The sequence below is a fragment of the Taeniopygia guttata genome, chromosome 6 (genome assembly GCF_048771995.1).
Source record: "Taeniopygia guttata chromosome 6, bTaeGut7.mat, whole genome shotgun sequence".
Taxonomy (NCBI): domain Eukaryota; kingdom Metazoa; phylum Chordata; class Aves; order Passeriformes; family Estrildidae; genus Taeniopygia; species Taeniopygia guttata.
In genome coordinates this window covers 18,538,713-18,563,597 of record NC_133031.1, presented here as the reverse complement: position 1 = coordinate 18,563,597, position 24,885 = coordinate 18,538,713, and the positions used below count along the sequence as shown (strand labels likewise).

Sequence of the window (24,885 nt, the reverse complement as noted above, 5' to 3'; positions counted from 1 at the left end):
GCTCTGCAGAGTGGGCTCGACACCTTTGAGGAGCAGATTCTTTATGAGGGTAAGGAGGAGAGAAAGCATTGGTGAAAGGATGGAAAGCCACCACAGCACTGCTCTTTGAATGAAGCACCCATGGCACCCACACCCACGGCATGATCCCCCTACCTCCAGAAAAAGCTATAAAGCTGAAATTGCTTCATACTTCTTCAGAAAATCAATTTTTGCAAGCCTTTATTTTTGGCATAGGGTTCATTTCTTTCCCCACTTTTCAGCTTATTTCCTCATTACTTGAGCCCCCTCTTCTTGTTTCAGCTTCCAGCTGTGAAATAGAAGACAAAGTGGGAGACAGGCAATGTTGTTAAAGACAAATAAACAACATTAAACAAACCTTGCAAAGCCCTTGCAGCAAGCATTTTTGTATACATGGCTTTTTCAACATTTGAACAGATTTGGCGGGGGGGGGGGGGTAACTGAGGAGATCCAATAAAATTTCCAAGATGTCAACACCAGATGAAATCCCCTTGCAAAACTTACTGCTAAATGGAAAAGTTTTTTTGTTTTTTGGGTTTTTTTAGGGGAGAATAGGAAGGAATATGTTATGATAAAAGAACCTTAGCTTAGTTTTGATGTTTTTATCTACACTCTGGCACTGTGGTAGCAAAACCAGTGTGGTTAGTGCATCCCAAGACAGGAATGTGACAGTTCTTTCTCTTAAAGTGTCTGCTCACTGATACAATCTTGTGGTAAACCTCACTGCTGGTTTGTGCCTCATTGTCCCCAGTCTTGATGAAAAACTGTGAGACCCTCTGACAAAAAGAATTCTGCAAGAATTTTTCACTTGCCCAGTGCCTCAGCTGAGTTGTGAATCTGTGGGGAGGTCTTAGGAAGGTGGGAACAGCCTTACGCTAGACCAGGTATTTCTAAAGAAATCCAGTGCTGAAGTTCATGGCCTGTGCTGCCCATGACACGGCTCTGCTCATTGCTGCCATGCACCATGGTCCTGGCATTGCATCAGCTCTTTTAGAAAGACTATGACCCTGGGCAGCAGTCACCAGATGCAGAAAAATTGAATCAGTTTCTCGAGGACGATGGCTGAAGCCAAATCTTTGTGAAGCAGTGTTGGTGCACACCACGAGCAATGTCATCCTGCTGAAGGCTCAGCTGGGAAGTTCTCCCTCTCTGGAGAGACACAAACTAGAGCAGGAAAAGCCTGATTTAAGCTGTGTTGCTGTGTTTATATAAATATTTCTTTATAGAAAGATAGGTCTTTATAAACAGCCCAGGTTTTGCCACCTGGGCTGCTCAGTGTCCCCCTTTTGTCTCCAGCCTTTGAACAGCAGAGCTGAGACAAAGTCTGCAGCTGGGACTCAGATGGGCAGGGCTGTGTGGTGGGGCCAGGAGTGTGCAGGGTGCAGGCCACTGGCAAGGCCAGCAGCTCTTCACAGGAGGGAGCCTGGCTGGTACAGCATGGCCAAGCCACTACCCCACATAGGGCCAAAAAGCTTTTTGACAGCAAGGCCAGATCTGCGGCAATCCAAACATTGGAAAAGCAAACCACACTGCACACTCTCCACTTCCTCACCAAGGTATCAATGCCGAACCTGAATTCAGGAGCATTAACATGTTGCCTCCTGAATTCAGGAGCATTAACATGTTTCAAAGATAATGAAAATGGCAGCTGGAGAAGCTGGCCAAGCTGTGCAGAGCGTTTCTCAGGACTGTCCTTGGCACAGGACACTTGAAACCTGCCAGGTGAGCACAGCCCCAATGATGGTCAAGATCCATCTTTTCCTCTGTGTATCAAAGAAATTGTGATGGTCACCCCCTAGACTAACTGGGCAGGGGAATATGCAGAAAACTCATTCATGTTGCGAGGGAGCAGCCCTCAGTGTTATTGATTTTAGACAGTAAAAGTCTAGCTGCCCTGTATAATGCCTCGTAGTTGTACTCCATGTCTGAGGAAAGAAACCTGTGGAAAAGGAAAGGGCTCTGGTGGGGCTGAGTATCTGCAAAACTGCAAACCTTGAATTTGCCAAAGTCTCATTGTCACCCACCAGTAGCAATTCCAGGTCTGCCCCTGGTTCATGACATTGAGATTATTTTCTCCATGTGTTATGAGCTGGAAAGTACCTCTTTAAAATCATCAAGTACCACCTCCTTTTTAATTTTTTTTTCTTTTGGAAATAGCAGGAGTCGGGTTTCCTTGCGGTAGTTTTTACCTCAGTTTGTAGTTCTTTCAGCACTCACATAGAAAATAGGTTGAATCTTTAATTTAAACATGATTTCCCCTCAGTGTTGTTAACCAAACATTTAATGGAGAGTCTTAAAAGAGATGGTTGAAAGTCCCTCCCTGACTCATATCCACTTTCACCATCCAGGAATATCTTCTGATTTGGGCTCTCAGATTAAAAATTGTGTCTAAAAAGGTAGGCACGACTCAAAATCCTAATATCAAATTTAAACACATACTTCTCACAGACTTCTTCATCCATCATCATGAAATGAAAAAGCAGGGACATATTTTCACCTTTGCTGGACACCTCTAAATCTGGAGAACAAACAGGCTACTGTTATTTTTCATTGTCACTTTTCCCTTCCAGTGATTACAATGCGACTCACTTTTGACAGCTGCCACTGAATAAGACATGATATGTATGAGCAGCATCAGCCCAGGGATGGACTCTGCAAGATCTTGGTTGTCTGTCTGCACCTCGTGTGGTCAGCTCCATCACCACAGAAAAGCTCCAGACAGGATATATGTCAGAGGAAATGGGCACATTTTGGCTTTTCACGTCCCTGCTCCACTCCCAAAATGACTCATGTGTCAGCAGGGGACAGAAGCTGAACACGGGACACGCTATTGAGTAGGGGAAGGAGCTACAAGAGGTCCTGGCCAGGGTGATGGCATTAGGGTACCCTAAGCCTTGGTGCTAAATGACTGAAGGTGCCTGGCATGGTGACCACACGGTGGAGTTAGGGGAGCTGCCTCCGGGCTCAAATCAAAGGTTTGATTTGCAAGGGCCCTGTTTTTCACTTTTAATGGTGACGGTCTCTGTGAGATAGAGTTTGAATTTTGGATAGAGCTTGGATTTTGGATAGAGGCCGGATATTGCTGGCATTACTGGCTAGCGGGAAGGTTGTTAAGGAAAATAGCTGATGGCAAACTGAGCTACTACTTTTTCCTTCCATCGTCTGCTGAAGGCACTGTTTTCTGGGGACAACAGACAGGATTCTTTATAAAATGTTACAGCCAACAGTTTACAAACTATTTGCGCATATCGTGATGAACATTTACACAGTAGACATACATGCTTATCCGGACGTAAGCTGTGGGGTGCTTTTCTTTGCAGAAATGTGTGATTTCTATACACGCATATACATGAGGAATGCTCCCCAGAGAGATCCCCAAAACAGAGCGGATGTTTCATGCTGAATCCGCCGCCGCAACGCACATCCAGCTGCGGAAAGGGAACGGGGCTTCCTGACGTCCCTCACCCCTCGGAGCCCCTTATTTCACGAGGGGACGGAGGGGCTCTCGGGGACCGCAGCACCCCCGGCGGGCGCGGAGCGGAGCGGAGCGCGCAGGGTGCGCGCCGCGGGGAGCGAACAGCAGATTGCGGGCAGCCAATGGCGAGGGCAAGCCGAGGTGGCACCAAATTTCCCACAACCAATCAGCTCGCAAGGGGGAGGGAGGGGGAAAAAAAAAAGAAAAAAAAAAGAAAAAAGCAGCCAGGCAGCATGAGAGAGCCTGGCCCTCGTCATCCTCTTCTTCCTCAGCATCCTTCCTCCCTCCTGCCCCCCTGCCCGCTCCGCCCCGTCTCTCCCCCCGGCTACGTCGAGAGCCGGAGTCGCCGCCCTCCGCGCTGACCCCGCGCATCCCAGCCGCGGGCAGGGGGTCACCGGGAGGCCGGGGCGCGCAGAGCCCGGCCCCGCCAGCCGCCGAGCGAGCAGCCCCCCTTAAATACCTCCGCACCGCCTCCGCGACCGCAGAGCTCGCCGAGCGAGGAGCCGAGCGGAGCCAGCCTCTCGCCAGCGCCGGGGAGCTGCGCGCCCGCGTACCGCCGCCGAGGAGAGAGCCAGGGCCGCCCATGCCTGCGCACTTGCTGCAGGAGGAGGTGAGCGGGGTCCCGGGGCGCGGGTGCTTTGTCTTCCCCTCGCCCCTTCCTCCATCTCCGCCGCTCCGACAGCGCTGCGCTGCTGCTGTGCTGGGGAAGGTCTGGGCACCCACGCGTGTCTGTGCGTGCACACACACGCGTATTCACACGTGTGTGCCCGTGTCCTCTCCGCGCCGCTTCGCAGCCGTCACGCGAAGGGCTTCATGGTAACTTAAGACATCCCCCAAGCCTGGTGGGGAGCCCGTGGTTGAAGCGGAGACATCCGCCTTTGAGGTGATCTTCCTGGATCCTGTGCCCTCAGGTAGACTGAGCATAAAATACAGGCTTATTTTGAAAACAGCCATCGAAACATGCTGGGTGTTTGAATAGCATGAAGGGCTATTCAAGAAGATATTTTGTGCCAAGAAGTCATAAGTTTTTTTGATAATACTCAGACTGGGATTTAAAAAAAATTTCTTAATTCATTTTATTTTTAATAAGAAAGGGGTTTTACTTGCAGTGTTTTAAAACCAAATACTGCAGCAGGAAGATTCTCTAGGACAGACGCAAGGTGAAAGCCGGCTGCCCAGATGAAATGAATGACTGTGTCTGCATTGCTTGAGCCAAGCAAGCATGCAATAGGGACAGTGCCAATTTTTGGCATAAGAAGGTCTGAATAATAACCTGACACCAGTAAGACATGTGGAGCTGTTGGATTTTTAAAGATTTTCATTCTTATTTTTGACCCTTACGGCAGCCACCCTTTGCTCAAGGGGAGGAGGCAGGCGCTTGATTTTGGTGTTTGTGCTCTCACCTTCCCATCCTTCCCTCCTCTGCCAATGCCTAGAAGTGGATGTAAATCATACCCCTGCTCTTTTCCTGTCACCAGCACCCAGGGTCTCCCTTGGTGCTTTTCTGCAGATACCATGACCTTCCAGGGATGCTGTGATGTAAAGAACTTTACTTTTCTCACCTCCCAAAATGGATGTCAAAGGCAGTGTGTTCAAACCATGTTTTATGGTTTTGGCATGTATTTGGGTCATATCCTGGAAGCTGGAAAGAATCCTGTCCCTGGGTCATGCTGGGCATATTCAAATATACCGGACCCAAGATTCAGTGCCCTGGGGCCTGTACACTGTGCCCGGTGCAGGAGCCTCTGAGCTGCACTTGGTTGTATAAGCTGGCTGGATGCCAGGATCACCTATAGCATGTTCAGTGTTGGGGGGTGGTGGTGTAGATGGGGAAACACATCTGTTCTACAGATGAAAGCTGCAAAGTCATTCAGAAATGAGGGAAAGCTAATGAAAATTGTTTAGCTGGCCTCGTCCCTCTCTCAGCCCTAGATCCCAGATCAATCTCCATCCCATTTTCCTCGGTAGGAGCCACTCCATAGTGGTCATGAGGGGATAAAAATCCTATTTTTTTCCTCGTTTCCCCCCTTTCTATCTCTCACGCTCCCTCTTCCCCCCATGCTCCTCCCACTAAATCTGTAACGGTGGAGCTGTTTCACAGCTGCTTTATAGACCTTTTGTTCAAGGTTAGTTTACATGTGAGAAATGACCAGCCTGATTGTGTCAGTGTAATTCCAGCAGTGTAAGTATGCTGGTAAAATTCTTCATGTGGCTACTACAACTTCAGAAGAGATTTTTTTTTTCCTCTCTGCTGTTTCCTTTGCGCTCTCCCTCCTCCTTCTCTGTCCCTGTGTAACTTTGACAGTGACATAAGTGACCACGGAGGAGAAAAGTGCAACTCCAACCCCACATTCTTACTCTGGAAGCAGCATGTCCATGTGGGGTGTGTTACCTGTCTAATTATACCACCAATCACTGCTGGGAATTTTTCCTGCATAGACAAGTCTTGGATCTTTTTGGTATATTGTGTTGCAGCCAGGAAGGAAAATTGTACCTTTCTGCCAAAATGCTAGATGAGAATATCTAACATTTGGGAATGGGTAGGACTTCTCCTTGCCTAATCTCTGGATTAGAAGCTATTTCTCATGGCTCTTTTGGTGTGGCGATTACCTCTAAATTCTCCAGCAGATGAGAGTATCATACCTCAAAACATTAACTAGGAAAGCAGGCAGAGTCAGCCTATAGCCAGGATGCAGGAGAGCCAGTTCCAAGCTCAGCAGTTTGCCTGTGTGCAGTGAAGGCAGCAGGATACTTTGTGTCCAGTCTTTTTCCTTTCAAACCTTTGATTCCCCAAGGAAAAACTAGAAGCGCTCCTCTGTAGAGATCATTTTACTTCCCAAATGTGGGGAATCTGTCAGCCTTGGCAGCTCCTCCCCATCGGAAGGTATGTCAGTAACCCTCTAGTTTCAACCCTTGGGAAAGGGAGGAGTTGGGGTGGCCACGTAAGCTGCCTGGCCTGATTTTAATGCCTCCCTCAGGAAACTAGGCCATGGCAGGATGGTGGTCTTGTATGAATCCTGAACACCTGAGTGGGAATCTGCTGTTAATTCAGGAGAGATTCCTATTGGGAAAGGAGCTTTCCCAGCTTGACCATGCTCCCTCAGCTCTCAGCTCTCCTGTCCTGCTGGCAGAGCTTTTGTGCCCCTTCACCCATGGAGGCGGCAGTCTGGGTGGCAGAGGGATGTGTCCCTGGGGGCAGGGGATGGGCTGATGTGTGCAGGACACACCACTTGCATTCCACCCACCTTGGCACTGCCAGGGTTGGGCCACGTTGGACACTTGGGCTTGGGGCTGACAAAGGGCTGCGAGTACCAGCAAGCACACGCAGGCTGGATGGAGATGGAAATCGGTGATTCAGGGTTCAGTGACCTGTCTCATTAGGGTCAGTCCTGCCTGCTCCTTTTGTCATGCATGCCTGATCGGGCTGGCTGTCACTCAGCCAGGGCAAACAAGCATGTTCTGAGGGAATGTTGTGTCATAGTTACAGAAGGGAGCCAGGAGCCAAGCTGAGCCAACTTTGCTGCTTAAAACTTCCTCTCTGCATGCTGGTGGCCATAGATCAGAGGATTGTCTTCCCTTGCCTCAGTTTGCCTGTGGGTGGGAAATGAGAGAGGGATAAGAGTCTTAGCAGCAGGCACAGGATAAGTAGCTGCAGTTCTGACTAGAAGTACCTCACCTGACTGCCTCCATCCACTGATCTTCAAGCATGTTGGTCTTGCCACATCCCATCTTGGAAGGTGAGGCAGGGGAGATAAGGAGGCACCACAGAGGAATCCGCCTGTGGATTGTCCTGGTATTCCCCTGTGATCCCAGGTGGGGTGACAAGTAGGATATCAGGAGCAGCCCACTGATTTATTACAAAACTGTGTTTCAGAACATATTTCTCTCCCACCTCTTTGTCCATTCACAAGATTTCCTTTATTGTTGTCTGCTTATGCACAAGCCAGACCACAAACCACCTAAAAATATCCACTAATCAAACTGAAAGAAAATAAAAATCCATGCAGTCTGCAAACGATCTCACCAAAGCCACTGATGGAAAAGAGACTGGCTTTCAAGTATTTTTCTTTACTTTTGGCACCCTACCTACCATCCACCTCCTCTTTAGGAAGACCAGGTCCCTGTCCTCTCAGGCCATGACTCCATGTGGGCAGAGCAGGCTCTTCTTTGTGCCAAGGGCTCAGCTGAAAGAGTGGAGCCTTCCAGGGAAACTACAGGCTGTCAGTCTTTACACTGCCAGCCTAGATGCATGTGTTTCTATTTCTTGAATTGATAACCACCAACTTCTTACTTTGTTTTCCCTTCTTTCCTTTCTTGAAAATATCCATTACTACCTCTTCAAGGAGTTCTCCTCCACCTCCAACACCACTGCTGGTGGCACAGTCACTTCCCGGGTGACCAGGAATGGAAATGCCGTCGTGGAGAAGGACTTACTCAGTCATGAGGACTTGGCAGGAGACCGGGGCATGATAGACGATATCTTTGATGAGACCTACCGGGAAAAGGAGGGCCCCAAGCCCCCTCTGCGATACGTCTGGAGGAATATCATCCTCATGAGCCTGCTGCACCTGGGGGCCCTGTTCGCGTTGACGCTGATACCTTCTGCAAAGATCCAGACACTGGCGTGGGGTAAGCACATTCCTCTATCTGTTCCTTGTCATCTGCAGTCCCCAGATCTGTTAGATGGGTTTTTTTTTTTCCCCTCCAGGCCCACAGACTTGGGGATGAGAGAGAAAGAAGCAGGGGGCTTTTAGAAGCAGCTCTTCAGCCAGATTCATAGCAAGCTGTGAAAGGACTTGCTAGTGTCTCTTGTAAGGTCATACGTGAGAGGGAAAGATTTGGCTTGTCTGCTCAAAGAGAAAACTTGATTCACAGACATGAGGATTGGAAATATCCTGAATATGTAGCTGCTTCCGGGGTGAAGCACAAAATCTCTTTGACAGAATACTGTGAAAGTGCCAGAAAGTTAGAAAGACAGATGCTAGCAAGAGCACCTTAATGGGTTTTTGGGGAGGCAAGGTACAGAACACTGTTTGGCGTGAGACTGCTGCCCAGACATGAGAACCATTCCTGTCCTTACCAGGGAAGTGTAAATCCCACAAAGCCTCAATGTGTGTATGAGGGAAAAGAGACAAAATACAGTTGTGCTGAAAATAAAAGTCAAGAATTAAGTCTGAAGCTCAGGTCTTTTATCATTCTTAAAAAAGCACAGATTAGCCACTGTCATCCCGGAACTAAGCCTGACAACTTTCAGAAAATAAATAAGCGTCTCTCCAGGCAGCAAATTCCAGTGGAAAGCACAACCCAGCAGAAGGTAGCTAGGCAAAGCTCTGCTTTCTCAGAGATCTTGCCCTGGGTAGGAACCAAACTTCTCCTCTGACTGCTTGAAAGACAGCTGGGCCCAGGGCCCACTCTGCAGGAGAGCCTTGCTTTCCACCAGCCTTTGTGTGGACCCCTGGAGGAGTCCAGGAACCAAATGGCTCCCAGTAGGGAGGTCAAGAGATTGCATCCAGCCCCTGCCTCCCTGTGAAACAGAGCATCCTGAAACAAAAAGCAACAGTCTAGATTGAGGTCTGCTGGGGTGGCTTTTGGGTTTAGTAGTGCTCCTGCTTCCTGGTCAGCCTGGCTGTGGATGGGCCCTGGGGCGATCCACCTGGTCTGTCACTCTCTCAAAGTATCACTCGCTGTCTTCCTAATGGCTGTGTGCAACAGGTATCACAGCTGAACCAGGAAGGAGATGGCTTCCTGGATGGCCAGGCTGACTCTTCCTCTGTAGCCACAGCAGCCTCTCACAGGCAGAGGTCTGGGGGATGAACTTCACTGGAGGCAACAGTCGGAGTCTGGGTACAGCATCTGCAAAAGCAGAGGCCTTGATGTGTTCCCTTGTGCAGCCAGCATGGCCTTTCAGGGGGATGTTGTGAAAGAAGACTTTGCTGGGCCTGACAGGCTGTTGTTTCCCCTGGCCTGTCAGAGCTGGGCAGAACATGCAGCCTCAGCATGATGTTTGAGGAGTATTTCAGGGCTCTTGGTCCTGTTCTGTGTCCCATCTCTGGGCTAAGCAAAGACTGCTGGCTTCTCTCACTCACTGAGATGACAGCCGGGGTCTTCCAATTCTAGTCAGATAATCTCAGGATGTTAGGGCAAGGAGAAGGCAAAAAAGTGAGTTGAATTTACTGATTTCATTTCAAGCTGCTGATATACTCCATGATTTCCAAATCCATCCAACCCTTCTCCCTTGAGTGCCCTTGGAATACTTAACGGGCCTTGAGCATCTTTATGCAGAAAGTTAATGCTGTTTTGCATTCTGCTACACCCCACCTTACCCCAAGATGGTCTGTGAGGCAGTGTTTTTGCAACCTTGTGTCTCTTCAGGATGTCTGTATGGCATCTCATGGCACTTCCCAGGAATCTGCTTTGGTTTTTATCTGATGTCAGTCCTTCCTGCTCTCCTTGCTCAGCCAACTCTGATATGAAGTGTCAGTTGCTCTCCTGCCACTGTGAGGCACTGCAAGATTCCATGGTGGATTCTGGAGTGACATGCTCTGGGAATGGGAGAAGGACATGGTGTTTGGGGGAGCTGCACTGTTCTGGACTGGCTGAAGATCTATCTGGCCTTACAAAGCCGGGGTAGCTCCACCAAGCTCCCTGTCCTGCACTCCTGTTCCGGGAAAGGACCACCGTTCATGGCACCTTCCAGCCAAGTCAGAGTTCCCTCGTTCCATTCTCCTCCAGCACTAGCTGGAAGTGGAATACTCTGATCTACATCTCTACCTTCTAGCAAGGCTTCTTGCTCCTTGCATTGCTCTTTTCTCAGCTCATACCTTTATTTAGCATATACAAGGCATTTGTGGCTGTCATGTCAGCAACTTGCTGTTTTTTCCCATCGCCCTCTGGTAGCAAGGAGAGGACTACAGCTCCCATGTTACACACAAGGGGAGTGCAGCAGAGACTGAGGTTGCTCCTGGCAGTACACCATGGGCTCATGGCAGGCCAGCTCTAGCAATGGTAGTTCTGGAGCTGCTGGAATTTTTGCTTATTTCTTTGTTTGTTTTTCAGATGGGCTGTGTACATATAATATAAAATTAGCATGGTCCCGGGTATTCTCTGTTGTGTTGCAACAGGCATCTATGGGGCCTGGTAGCTCATCTACCTTCTGTAATTCATCCATTGCTTATACCCACTTCATCCAGGCCACTGTCTCCTTGATGTTCCTGTCCCTTTGAAACCAGTTATATTGGTGACTGTCCTCTTTTGTTTTCATTTCTCTATGTGCTGATTCCTCTTTGTCTCTCAAGCTCCCCAGCCCTGCCTTCATCATTGTTTGCTGTTCTGCGTTGCTGTGTGCATTGTATCCCCTGATCTCTTTCTGGTACAGAGCTTCCCAGAATGAGCTCGGGTTGTTGATCAGGTGAGAGCTCACCATCACAAGAGCTCTCCGAGCCTGTCCAGCACTGGCTTTCTAGTCAGCTCCCCTTTTATTTATTGTCTTTTCCACTGCACTTCTCAAAGTCTTGCTTAGTCTTCTCAAGGATCATGGGCACATTTTATGTCATCCGCCAAATGGCACAGAGACTGAGTCTTAAAGGGCAGGATGCAAAGGTGCTGGGCAGTTTCTTCTCTAATTGCTGAGTCCTCCCTGGAAACATGATTTGTGGGTAGTCTTTTTAGCCCTTGGATGCAGCAGACTGACAGTAATTGTGTTAGCTCCTGTTGACCTGGACAGCAGTGTCTGTAAACAGGAATGGATCCTCTCGACATGGTGCTCTGTCAACACCTCAGTTCCCTGCAGTGCCAGAGGCTCTAGAAGCATGGATAGATACCATATTTTGTTGTTGCTGTATTATCTTTGGACCAAGGTGAACCTTGCTGGGTAATTTAGGCAATTCTGACAGTCTGAAAAATCTCAGCCAATACTACCCCCAGAGATACGACCAGCAAAGTATTTTCAGTGGTTTTTTTACTTTTCCATCAAGATTACAGCTGGCAGCACCTTTCCACTTAGTGTTCCCTCCAGGCTTAAGTAGCAGGTGGTGTGCTTCTCTGAGTGTGGCAGGGAAGTTAGGTTTCAGTGACACCAGATCCTATTGCTCCTCCTAAACACTGTTCCTTTATGCAGCCTGTAAATTTCATTGCCCCTGGTATCTTTCTCCTGAGAGTGGCAGGACTCACCTGGCAAACAGGGACTGGGCAGCAAGGAGGGAACAGTCCTGCACTGAGCAAAAGCCCGAGGACACCTGCTGGATCAGGAGCACCTCTTCATATAAACATCCTTGGTGTTCACTGCAGGTGGCAATGCTTTGAGCACATTCCTGGTTTCTCATCATAACTTGGGTCTGAATCTCGGCCCTAAAGAGGTAAAGCCTAATGAGTCATAGCTATGACTGAATGCAGAATGTTTTCTGTTTAATTTTTGCAGCACTGAGTGCTTATTACTGCCAGTGGTCATAATTCTTTGTATTCCAGTTGAATGGGTCACTGGGAATATCACCTGTGAGTTGCCAATCTTTTGAATCTCATGTAGTTCAAAACACAGTATGAAAGATGACTTTGAATTCTCAGCTGATGGGGTCCCTAAGTCCTTCAGCTTGGGGCAGCATTGCAGGGCAGATGTGAAAATCTGTGCTATTTTATTTCACCTTCCCTACTCTCTTTCCAATTGAATTCTTAGTGGGTGATCTTGGAGGAGTTTTTCTTCTTCCCTGTGAGATGCTGATTCCCTGACTATGCAATGATCATCACTGTACCTGTTTGTGGGGGTGAGCGCTCTGAATCATAAGGGTGCTGGATTCTTCTGTATTCCACAAGGATTTCAATCATTGTGCATATCCTGTCACTGTTACATAAACTCTTAGATATGGCTGATGGATTTAGTTGTCTCCAGGTAGAGACTGGTTTTCTGTGGGGCTGGTGCCACGAATGCATAGACTGAGAATCAGTTGCTTTCCCACAGAAAGTGTCTGCCCCTTAGATAAACCACAGCTTCTGTACACGGGCAAGAGGCCAGGCAGCACAGGATTATACTTAGAGAGTTATGGCCTTTGTAGTGACCTGAGAAGAGCTCCAAGAGAAGTCAACAAGAGCTGCTGAGATTCATGGGCTTTGGATGGAGGCTGAGTCTGTTCTATGCTGGGGCACCCAAAAGCAGTGGGTACTTTTCCAATTTTTTTACAAAAGCTACCAGGAAAGGATACCCAAAAGCAGATAACTGGGTTGTCTGGGTTTGGAGTCTGTTGGTGTGCCCATCACATCTCTTTTGTGATTCCCTGCACTTGCTGATTATGTCTTTGCTGCTGGTGTTATCTTTTCCCAACAGGGATATCCACAGACAAATTCTGAGAATTATCTGTGTAATTGTCTGTATTGGACAGCTTTGTGAGCTTTGTTCAGCTCTGTTGTCTCTTGCAAAGGCTGGATCCTGCTGTACTTGCATGCTTGGCTCTTCTGAAAGTCTGCCAAGGTGCTGGGAGACCCAAGGCAGAGCTGTGCTGGTCCAAGGCTTGTGCTGCATTCAGCAGCATGCAGGAGAACCAAGAGAGAAGATGAAGATGGGGAATCACGGTCAGATCAGCAGACAGGGAAGGTCACTCTTGTGCAGTGGGATGGAAGTGAGAAGGGTTCATGCAAGTTTAAGGGGACAGAAGATGATGTTAAATCAGCCAAGACAGGCTTTTAGTGGATAAGAGATTAGGCTGGTAGAAAAACAAAAAGGAGGTGACAGAAGGAAGAAGAAGCAGGAGATGACCGGAAATAAAGCCTGTGTTATTTTGAATGAAAGAACTGGGCCATGCCTGGCACAGGTCTCAGATTTCTGATTCCAGACAAGTTTCTGTCAGAGTATCTGGTTTTCTGGGTTCAAGAAAAACTTGATTAGAGCCTTTTGGCTGGACTGAATGGCTGAACATCAAGTGTACTACCAGCAATTCCTATCCATGGACTTACATGAAGGAATAAGGAACTCTTTTCATGATCGATACAATTGGCTGAAATGTGCAAATTTGGGAAAGTTTGCCCTGGGGGACTGCAAGAAGGCATTGCTTCCCCCAGAGGACTAGAGGTGGATCAGTTGACCTGTTCACAGATGTGCACCCTTCCCTCTTTCTGTGTGAGCTTGCAGAACAAACCAGCTGTTAAATGCTCTCTTTCTGCCAAACTTCCTGACCCTTCCTAGAGGAAGAGTTAATTTGCAGAACTAATTTTCTTCTAACCCTACTTTCCTAGTGTAATGCTGCTATGAAACTCTTGGGGTCTTTTCTCCATTTTAGTTTTAGGATCAGATGCTGGAGCTGAGGTTAATTTCCAGAATCCCCAGGAGTGGAAACAGGCACACAGACCAGGACAAATATAAACTTGTGATGTATCGGGAGAGGGACATTGTTTTTTACTAGATGCCAAAGGGGCAAGGAATTCCTTCTGCCCTGTGTGAAGAGGGAACACATGAAGCAGCCTCAAAGCTCAACAGGGCTCAGCAACATCTGCCTCTGCCATGGGATCATTAGCCCTGGGGTTTCCTTCTGTGAAAGGTGCCAGAGTTGAGCAGAGGGAGGGATCATTGCCCCTAGGAATGGTAGACTCTGGACAGATTTTAAACCAGTGCTAGAACTGAAGGTGAAGCCCAGGCTTCAGTGAGATGATAGGTTAGATTTTTTTTTTAGCCAGAAAGGGAGAAAGAAGAATCTCTTTTTCTGCTGAGAAAGGGAGCAGAAGAAAAGCCTAACTCTGGGCTTGAGTTGTCCCTCTCAAAAATGCTAAGATTATCTACCATCTCTGGGTGAAAATAGAGCAAAAGAGATTTAGTGGGGAGTGGTGAGATAGGAAAACAAGAGCCTGGATTATTTGGGGTGGAAGGAAAGGGAGAAGCTGTTCCCTGGTGGACTGCAGTGCTTTTACCACAGTGCCTTATGAAAGCAGCCAGTTTATACAACTTTGACTACCCTGCACTATGACAGATGGCACTATGCTGAAGAACCAACCCTTGTGAGTCTTCTAAGGGGCAGCCTTCTTCCTTGTTAGAGATGAAGGGCTGAATTGATTTGCCCCACATTGCCTAGGAGACCATGTTAGCTTGGGCAATCTCACATTGAGTTTTATTGCCCCAGTCTGTGCTCTCCATGGATTCCACTATTGCTTATACAGCTTTAGGGGCAGGCCCACCTTTGTATTGCGCTGGCTGAAGCTTTTCTTCTACTGCTCAAACACTTTCTCTTTCTTTGTAGCTCTCCTGTGTTTCGTGGTGAGTGCTCTGGGGATCACAGCTGGATCTCACCGCCTCTGGAGTCATCGCTCCTACAAAGCCACACTGCCCCTGCGCATCTTCCTGACTATTGCCAACTCCATGGCCTTCCAGGTAAGAGCTTCCTCAATGTATCACTGGTGTCCTCAGAAGGAAGTGCTCCTATGAATCCCTGTCTCAGATATGGGACACAATCTGATGAAGAGGTTCTTCTCTGCTACTACCTCTTGTTAGGAAAAATACGGCTCTTTCCATCTAACACTGCAGTGCCAGAGTCTGTCTCGTTATCTTTACCTTGTCCCATCAGAGGTTGACTCTGAGACAAACCCAGTGTTGAGAGGACAACTGGCCAAAACCAGGGGTAGGAGGGCTCTCTGGAGCAGGAATATACCTTTCTCTTAAGGTGTGGCCTCCCTGTGCTTGCACCAGGTCCCGTGAAAGAGGTGTGGAAGTGTTAAGTGTTCTCCTGGTGTTGCCTCACTCTCCTTTTGTTGTGTGGCTGAAAAAGGAGAAGATATCTGCAAAGCCAAGGAGATAGAATTCTACAGGATGTAGAATTTGCTACTTCATAAAGATCAAGAACTTGTTGAGATTTAGGGGATGTTTCTCTTGTTCAAAAGAGTGATATTTAGGACTAATCACTCCACTGGCTTCCAGAGAGTTGTCCCAGGTCAGTGATATTTTAAGGAGAGAAGGGTTGGGCCCATTAAGAGTGGCACAAGTGACTGCAGGCACTGTTAAGCACCTTGGGAGATTGCTTCACCTCTCAAAGAGCACTAATCTCAGGATATTGCCTAACTACTGTGAGAGTACTTCACAGTCCCCAAAACAAACAAAAGTGCAAATCTGTAGAAGTCAGAGTGAAAACCCAGATTGGCATGGTACAGAAAAATAAATCCAGTCAGCCCTAACAACACTCCATCCTCCAACTGTACTGAAGGGTTGTTTGTCTGTGGGAAGTACTCAGGAAGGTGTCAGAATGCAGCACTTTCTGCGGGGAAAAAGGTGAACAAACAAAAAAGTATCTGTGCAATGCTCTTAAGTAATTCTCCAGAGGATATGACTTTGTTTACATGTAATCAAAATAGACCAAAGTTTTTAAGCCTTGAAAAACTTTCTAAAACATAATTCAATTTCTTCTTCTCTGATAGTACCAAACAGCAGTCTTTGATGAGGAAGGGGAGGGACCAAGCTGCTGATTCCAGCCAGTGGTTCAGCACTCAGCAAGGCAACAGGATGGGTTGCTGTGTATTAGCTAGTCCTGTACAAAGACCATGTTTCACAGGGTTATAGGGCAGAGGGGGAAAGAATTTGCTGAGCTATTGCTGGAGGGGATAGGAATAGACAAAGATGAGAGACAGACAGATATTTCAGCTTCAATAGGAACTAATCCAAAGTTTTACTGAAAATTCAATACTATTCCCCATGGATTTTTTTTTTTTAATTTGTTACTTTCAGTGAGGTCAAGAGAAGATTTATGTTGAATTTATCTCATTCCTATTAGTGGCAGCAGAGGAGATCGGGAACTTTTAAGATCAAGGAAGTTCATGGACTGTCTTAGGTCTTATCCTAGGTCCTCCAGAAAATGCCTGTTGCCTGCTCAGAGACCTGTGACTTGTATTTTCAGAGAACTGGCTTTTCCACCTGCAAGACCTGTCAGCTGCAGCACAACAGAGAGTCTCATGGTTATATTCTGTAGCTGGAAACTCCCAAGGAAGAAGACATTCTCCTTGGCTTTGCTTACTCTTCTCAGAAAGTCATGACTTTCAGTCAGGGTTGCAGTTAGAGGTGGTCCCAAAATAAGACCTGTAGAAAAGATAATGAGCTAAAGTTTGGGTTAAGATACAGATTTTTCCGCTTGAGACTCTTGATTTTGTTTGTAGGCAGGATGTGGTGGATGAACTCATACCATGTTCCAGCCACATTGCATGGTCTCTTTCCAAGTTTGTGCCTCCTGTCTCCAGCAAGACGGGGAAAACCTTCCCATATGTGCAAGCCCAAGTTGTCTCTCAACTTTCAGACTGCACTTTCTCATGTTACATGGTGCTGTGTAGCGTCTGGAATATGAAAGAGATTTTGGGTCACTGGTGAAATTTTCCAGCATAGGTACTGGTTGAGTTTCTCTGCTTACTTAGAGAGGGCAGCTGGGCCACCCTCATCTGGGGGAATACTGAGAGACCAAACTCTGGCCAAGATCAGCAAGGGTTGCTGATACTTGGAGATATTTGGCTGGAAGAAAGGTGGCAGTTCTCACTATTAGGAAACAAGCAAGAGTTTAACCCTGGCCCATGTCTATCACTGTCTGCTTGAATGGCCTGCAGGTAAATCATTTTATCTCATTTAAAAGAGGAGTGGTTACAATACTTGAAAAGGACTTGAGGAGTCATGTCTCTGTTACAGGCTCCCTGTGTGGACAAGTCCCTTAGTCTTTCGAGGCAAGAAATAGGGATGGTTAAGCCATTTCCCTACTTTCAAAGTGTTTTCAGGAAAAGTCCTGAATATGCAGGAGATTAAGGAGCCTCTTGCGTAATACAGGTAATAGAGCCATAGTTAGATCTCTATTTCATGTTTTCTAGGATGTTGTAATACATGGCTTTAAGCTTGTTGAAATCTTGATACAAAGTAATGATCACAGGCTTATGAAAATCTTTTCTTAAATTGGCCAAAGCAATCATTTCATAATACAAATGATAAAAGCGTTGCCATTTTCCAAACAGTATTGATTTTGCTGCTTAAATGGAACAGTAATGCGACTGAAGAGAGGTATTTTTGAGAAATGTCATTGAAATGGTGTTTGTTCTCCTTCTAAAAAGGGACCTTAATTTTAAGACTGTTTGATTTCCAATGGAAAAAAAAAAAAGTTAAAAAAAGCCTTGCTTCCCGCAAAGTTAAACATCTGATTAGGCAATCCCAGGACAAGCAAGGCAGGATGACCTATGGGAAATGTCAGGTAGAGGGAAGGGGCAGGTCAGCTCCGGCTGGCACTGTGACGGGATGGGGACAGGGATGGGGATGGGAAAGGAGCCAAGCATAGGCAGAGGCACCAGCCAGCCAATGAGAGTGGCTGCTGCAGGGGTGGGGCACAGACTGACCAGTCAGAGCCTGCAGCACCGTGGGTGTGGTGCAACTCTCCCAGCCCAGAGTTGGCCAATCAAAGAGCAGCACCAAACTGGAGCTGCTTCCTAAAAAACTGGAGAGGTGCAGCCAAAACCCAACCTCTGTTTTAAAGGCCAGAAACCCCAAACCCTAATGAGGCATAATGCCACTGATGCAAGTTCAGGTCACTAGGGTTGAAGTATTTAAACATTTCAGGCCATTTTGTAATGTGAAGAGAACATCTCCAGCCCTGACCCTAAGTTTTTACTCCTGTTGACTTGCAGAATGACATTTACGAGTGGGTCCGGGACCACCGTGTGCATCACAAGTTCTCTGAAACAGACGCAGACCCACACAATGCCATGCGGGGCTTCTTCTTCTCCCACATTGGCTGGCTGCTTGTGCGCAAGCACCCCGATGTCATCGAGAAGGGACAGAAGCTAGACCTGAGTGACATAAAAGCTGACAAAGTTGTGATGTTCCAGCGCAAGTGAGTACTGGGGTCAACCCTAGTGGGGAGCCATAGGGAATGGAGCAGGGACAAATGGGCTGGGAACTCAAGTGCCTTTGATGGAATGTGAAAGGATTTGGGGCATCATGTGAGAAATGTGACTCTTCAGCATGCCCAAGGCTTTGCTGTGAGACCAACTGTGAGAAATGAGCTGTTCCTCTCCTATGGGAAATGTTAGTATCCAGTGCTACCTCTAGCCCTCCCACACCCTTCTCATGCCTGCCTACCCTGCAGCATCTTGCCAGCCACAGGCTGAGCTTTCCACCACAAAGGCCCCCCAGACCTGCTCACCCCACAGCCCAGCTGCTGCTTTGGCTGGCCCAGAGCTCACACACAGGTGCCTCTGAGACATCCCTGGAGATTGTAATTCTTCCAGGCCATGTGTGTGCCCCTCTTCCCTCAGTTTTCTGGAAACAGTATAGTGAAAGAAGGGTTGAAAATGGAGATGTGAGAGGGGCAGTAACTGGGAAGAACAGTCTTGATTCACTGGTGCCTCTCGGGTAGGGTAACTCTCAGCCATCTGGAGCAGGACCCAGAGCAGGTGAGCCTATTGCAAGGGCTGCAGGGATGTGGGACTGAACACATATAGTAACCAGCCTAAGTCAGGAAGTTCTTAGCACAGTCCCAGACTGATGTTTGTTGCGGGTCATCAGAGTGGTTCACCTTCCTCTATTCCCATTCTTCTAGTGTGAGAGAACCCACATGCTCATCTGTATGCTCATCTGTGCCACTTGCTTGCACTTGTTGCTGGGGTGTATTTGTAGGCAGAGCGAAGTCTGCAAGGAGGAGTTGCAGCACTGGGCCAAAGCTAGAGAAAGGACCATATGTGGGACCCTGGAAACATGGGCTTGCCTTTATGGGAACCAATATAGCTGAGAAGCAAATGACAGATGAGGCCAAAAGCAGCAGCTTTTCTGGGTGTCTGAGTGTCTGGACTCATGGTGATGGGGGCACTGCTTTGAGCAGATGTGAGGAGAGCAGGATTTAGTCTGAGTCTCTTGCCTGATTACAGGACTTGGGAATCTCCAGACATGGCTTCTGCACATCCAGAGCAAAAGATACAAGGCTCAGGAATGAGGCATTTCTGCACTTGATTTTCCCTGTATAGCTGAGCACGAATCCTTCAAATGGAGGATGAATCAGTCCTTCCTGTCCTGCCTCTGTCACTGATCACCTTCCTCCTGGTCCCTTCCTTTCCAGATACTACAAGCCTTCAGTGGTGTTGCTGTGCTTCACACTGCCAGCTGTAGTGCCCTGGTACTTCTGGGATGAATCCATCATCATCAGCTTCTTCATTCCAGCCATCCTGCGCTACACCGTAGGGCTCAATGCCACTTGGCTAGTGAACAGTGCTGCTCACATGTTTGGCAACCGGCCGTATGACCAGAACATCAACCCACGGGAGAACCCCTTGGTCAGCCTGGGGGCCCTAGGTATGTTCAGCATCTGTGTCTTTGCTGCAGGGGGACTGTAGAACAGGGGCTGCCTCCTGGGGCTGCAAGTGCTTCTAGAAATTTCTGTCAATCCAGGTGTCCCTATTTCCCTTGCACCCTTCCCTTCCAGCCTGTGCATCTGAGGGTCTTTCCTGTGCTGGCCAGTGGAGTACATAAGGGCAGTGGGGTTATCAGCTCCTATCAGACTCTTTCCAGGCTGGAAAGGACTCTGCTACACTTATCACCTTCTTATCTCAGTGGCAATATTTTATTTACCCTGTTCAGAGGTCTCTCTGCCACGTTCACTAGATTGAAAAACGTGTACTGCCATCACTGCATATCTGTCTGAGATCTGTCAACTTGAAAACCAGCAGGTTCACATTTTGACATGTTCTCAGGACAGGTGGTGATTTTGGGGGTACTTGAGGGTAAGACAAGATAGATGCTTTCATGTTTTTTACTGAAATTTTGGAGATCTAGGAAAGTACATCCCAGGCTCAGCATATGTGCTTATCTGTTTTCCCCTGCCTAAATCCTCATCTGTTTTGCACCACTGTACCTCAGTGGGGCTCCACTGATTTCCACCACCAAAGGATCTGCTAGTTGAATTTTAGTAGAGAGGGATTTGAACTGCAGAGATTCAGTGGTAGGAGCAGGAGTCGAGGCAGTGTCTTTGAAGGGGTGAGCATTGAAGCCTGTGTTGACAGTGTCCAGAACAGATAGTGACTGACTGGTGTAGATTGCTTAGTAGAAGTGTCTGATTAGTCTGCTTTTTTCCCCATCTGGAAATGTTGTTTGGATTTGACATTAGGATTGCCAGTGTTATAGGAGTATTGATTAGCCTGGTTTGTTGGGGGTTTGCTGCTGGTCTAGCTGGTAGCTGAATTAATACTAGAAAATTTCTTGTAGTGGGAGGGGAAAAACTATTAGAAATCCTCTGGGGTTTTTTTGGTGCAGCTGGGGAACCAGGGCCTTTTACCATTCCTTGCCACATGCTTACTTTCCTCTAAAGCACTAGAACTCCTCTGTGATTGTCATTGCCTCAGCCCTGGCATGCTGGGTCATGCCCAAATGAGATGGGGTAGACTGCAGAAGGGTGAAATTGGGCTGAGAGAAGAGAGGAACCTGGACTCAATCCAAAGCCCATTACAGGAATATGGTGCTTTGGGTCAAGATAAAGAAGGGTCTGTCACCTAGAGCTCTGCAACATCCTCTCCCTGGTCATGTTTTTCAGGAGAAGGCTTCCACAACTACCACCACACCTTCCCCTATGACTACTCCACCAGTGAGTTTGGCTGGCGATTCAACTTAACCACAGCCTTCATCGACCTCATGTGCCTCCTGGGGCTGGCCAGTGATCGCAAGAAGGTCTCCAAGGAGGCCATCCTGGCTCGGAAAATGCGGACTGGAGATGGAAGTCACAAGAGTGGCTGAGTTCCTGCTCCCTTTTACACACACGTCCACATCTCCTTCCTCCGTTTTTCTCCCTTTCTCCTTTCCCACCCCCTCCAAATGCGCTGGACAAAAGTTTAATGTTCTGTTAACTAACTACTGAATAATGCTACCAGTTTGCTTAAGATAATGATAATGAGTTTTAACACCCCCCCTCCCACGCTGCATTTTGCGTGATGTATTTAAGATCTAGGACTCTGCCGTAATTACACAAGGCCACCCTTTCCCTCCTCTCCTTTTCCTTTCTGTTTTCCTCTCCAACCTCTCTAACCTGTCTCCTGCTTTACATTTTCCCAGTCTCTACCTGGAAGAGAAGCTGGTAGGAAGTGGCCTGGGGAGGCCCATTGCAGTTGGCTATGTACTATTTAGTTAAGAGAAGCCTGAACCAGCCAGATGAACAGTTGAGCCAAAGTCAGTGACCCTCTCCCACTACCTTCCCCCCAAAGTTTCTGCCGCTGTCCCTCCTCTTTTCTCAAGGACTGCTGACAGATATGTCATGGCTAAACTGCTCTTCCTGGGAAAAGCAGCCCCATCCCTTGCTCTTGCTATCAGAAAGAAGAGTTGTTTCTTTCCAAGATGTCTCTTGGGAAGTGTTCTCCACTGCTGCTCACCACCTAGCCACTCTGGCTGGGGAGAGAAGCGTGCCCAGACTCCCTTAGATCCCCAGGTCCACCACGGGCCGGGGGATGCGGTAACAGCAGTGGGCACTGGAGAGGGCGTGCTGGTGGCCTTAATTTGCACTCCCTCTGGTGTCACAGCCTCCCTCCCTGCACTGCCCTCTGTGCCACGAGGGACTGAAGGCAGAGTGTGACTCTGAGCTCCACAGCTGTTTTGGAGAGCCACAGTGAGGAGGAGGACAGATGGAAGGGTGTGCTGCTGCCTGCCAAAGGGCAGGACCAGCCCATAGTGAGTTTTGTTCACCTCCACCACTTAGACTTTTGCTGGCAAATGGGACTTTGCTAAAATGGAGAGGAGGAGAAGGATGTAAACCAAAGCTCCACCTCTGAGCTAAGCTGCTTTATGTGCTGGAAAAAAGGGTCCCTTCTGGGTGGCAGACAGATCCACATCTTTGCTGAGCGTAGAGGCAGGACAAGGCAGCACCTGCAGGTGTAGGGAGGAGTGAAGGTTTCTGCAGGACTAGGTATTTTCATCCTTGGGGGCTCCACTCAACAAGTGCCTGAGAAACACCAATGTGGGGCCAGGTGGCACAGGGGGCTTGAGGAAGTCGAGACCTCAAGGTGAGACACTACCACCAGTGTGAGCTGCCTCTGTGCTTTCTTGCCCAGGGTCTGCTGGGTTGGTTTGCCATTCCCTGCTGCCCAGAAGGAGTGGGAAAAAGAGGCAAAACGAGCTCCTTGTTAGTCCCTTAGCTTGCCTCCCAGCCCCCTCGGTGAGCTATCTCGCCACCTCACTCCTTTGCCAGTGAGACAGGCAGCGAGGGTGGCTGAGCCTGCAGAAAGGTCGGTTACATTACTGTGCCCATGTGGGCATGCAGCTGGAGGGTGCTGGGGAAAAAAATCCATGCGGATGTTATTTCCTGCAAGTTGCAGAGACCAGCTTGAGTTTAGGCAGTTGGTTACATTCTGGATGTTACGGCATCATGCCCCTCACTGAGCTGAACATGCTTTTTTCCCCTTAATTCTCCTAGTTATTATTAATTTTTATTACTATTATTGTTATTAGTTGTAGCAATAGTACTGTTTTTGTTGCTTCAATGCATCAATTGGAGCTGGAGGAAAGCACAAGAGGTAGCTGGAACAAAGTGATATTGGAGTGGGGTTTGCAGCATCTCCCTTTTTCAGGCAGGCCAGGGAAGGCAGATAGTGCAGATGCCAGCTTCCTCACCTCAGCTCTGCCACGTCGCAGCCAGGGAAGCTTCACGGGAGCGAGTGTCTGCAGCTGTGCTTCCTCCTGCTGCAGTGAAACTCGCCAGGAGCCAGGATAGCTCTGGGATGTTCTCCTTAACAAGAACAAGCTTGTTACTCAGAAAATGAGTCTGTCTCCTCACCTTCCCCTCCCTGCCACCACCATGACCTTGTTTTTGCTCAGCAATGGGACCCTTTGAGTTTTTGAGCCATAAGGAGTGATGTGGTCTCCAGCCAAGAGGAACAAGGACAAATGGAGAAGAGAGTCCTTCAGCAGCTGCTTTCAGGAGGCAGCGTCCTCACTTCTCTGAGGCTGTTGATCTCCTGGGTGCTGGCTGGAGCAAAGGGAGCTGTGGCTAGAGCTGTATCCTACCATTTGAAAAAAAAAAAAAAGCCCTCTAAAAAAAGAGAAACACTGTTAGCTCTGTAATTGTGGGCTGAGTTTGCTCTAGTGTAAACCCCTCTGAACTCATAGAAGTCCCCAGAGAGGATGAATTTGCTCCAGCCAGTAATTTGAGAGGGGTGAGGGGAGGCGAGAAGGGGAGAATTATTTCCTTGCTCCTGGTGCCCTTAAAGTGTAGTATGACATACTCTACAGTAGAGATGCGTGCTGTGAAATGCAGCAGTATTTCACATCCTCTCAGCAGAGAAGCAGGGCTTGACATCAAGGGTTCCTTTCAAATTTCAAGTGCTGATTCAGGTCCAGAATCTGGAATGAGAGTGGAAGTTGAGGAGCAGTAACCAAACAGTCCTGGTGTTTGTCCAGTCACTTTAAAGGTAGATTGGCAAATATCTCTGGGTGCCTTAAATCTTTCTTTAATATACATAGAAGAATTGACAGCTATTTGCAGGTTTTTTTTCTGAGTTATGAACATTCAAGGGGTTTCTTAATTATTTAATTGCCTACATTGAACTGTGGGTGCAGGTGATTTTGAATGTATTTGAGTTAGAACTTTTGTTAGATTAAGAAACAGATACAACACTTTAAGTAGAACTTTGTTTGAGATATATATATACACCTATAAATATATATATATTTTTGGTGGCATGTTTGTGTCCTGGACGCATCGTCTGTGTGTTTAGCTTAAATGAGTCTGTGAAAGGTGGAAGCAGAAAAAGCAGCAGTGGGACCTCATGGCTAAAGCAGCTGGGACCTGCTCCCAGCTTAACAACTCGCTCGCTTGCGTGATTTGGGACAAAGTCACTTAAAAACACTGTGCCTCAGTCTCCCTATCTGTAATGGGGCGTTACACCCTGCCTCCCAGAGGTGTGGGTGAGGCTCGCTGCCAACCAACCGAGCACAGGAAAGAACAATACGAACCACACACACCGCTGCTGGCAGAAGCATGGACTGGTTTGTTTTCCAAAACCGTTGCCAGCCCTGCTGGTATTGTGAGGAGCAGAAATCTAAGTGTTGAATGTTCAGGGAAGGATTGGAAAAGTTGAATCTGCACATTGTCTAAGCTCTGTCACTGTTGAAAAGTGAGTAGGATACGATTTTTCACAGCTTAGGGATTTCTGCATAGTAGTATCTCTGTTTTGTGGGAAAAAAAAAAACTTTTTGAAATAATTTCTACTAATATGGAAACAGACATCTGGTTGTGCTGATCTGAAATTTTATTTGTTCATAATAAAAATGATAAATGTTACTTTGAAACTTGTTGGACTGATGACATGGTGGGCAGGGCTTGGTAAAGCACCAGATACTCCATCAGGATGGGAATTCAACTTCCATCAAGTTTGGAAGCTGTGCCTTACTGCTTCCAAACCCTTCTCTCTTCCAGGAGAACCAGGGGAAAAACGCC

General features: G+C 47.8%; 1 protein-coding gene and 1 long non-coding RNA gene across 2 annotated transcripts; one reads left to right on the top strand and one right to left on the bottom strand.

The window, feature by feature from the left end:
• Positions 1–202: 202 nt before the first annotated feature.
• Positions 203–4,091, bottom strand: LOC140684441 (uncharacterized). Its single transcript, XR_012056704.1, has 3 exons — positions 3,954–4,091; positions 2,458–2,536; positions 203–307 (listed from the first exon to the last, which is right to left on the bottom strand). It is a non-coding gene; the product is annotated as an uncharacterized lncRNA (long non-coding RNA).
• On the top strand, positions 3,720–24,729 carry SCD (stearoyl-CoA desaturase). The gene is made up of 6 exons (XM_002198116.7): positions 3,720–4,103; positions 7,837–8,122; positions 14,707–14,837; positions 18,104–18,309; positions 19,531–19,763; positions 20,998–24,729. Exons 1-6 carry the CDS (start codon positions 4,077–4,079, stop codon positions 21,195–21,197), a joined length of 1,083 nt encoding a protein of 360 aa, XP_002198152.4. The 5' UTR covers positions 3,720–4,076; the 3' UTR covers positions 21,198–24,729.
• The last annotated feature ends 156 nt before the right edge of the window (positions 24,730–24,885 follow it).

Bases quoted from the DNA above. Each gene is read 5' to 3' on its own strand.
- SCD (XM_002198116.7), top strand. From the start codon at position 4,077: ATGCCTGCGCACTTGCTGCAGGAGGAG. The intron at 14,838-18,103 runs GTAAGAGCTTCC...GTTGACTTGCAG, and splicing joins CCAACTCCATGGCCTTCCAG to AATGACATTTACGAGTGGGT. The intron at 19,764-20,997 runs GTATGTTCAGCA...CATGTTTTTCAG, and splicing joins GGTCAGCCTGGGGGCCCTAG to GAGAAGGCTTCCACAACTAC.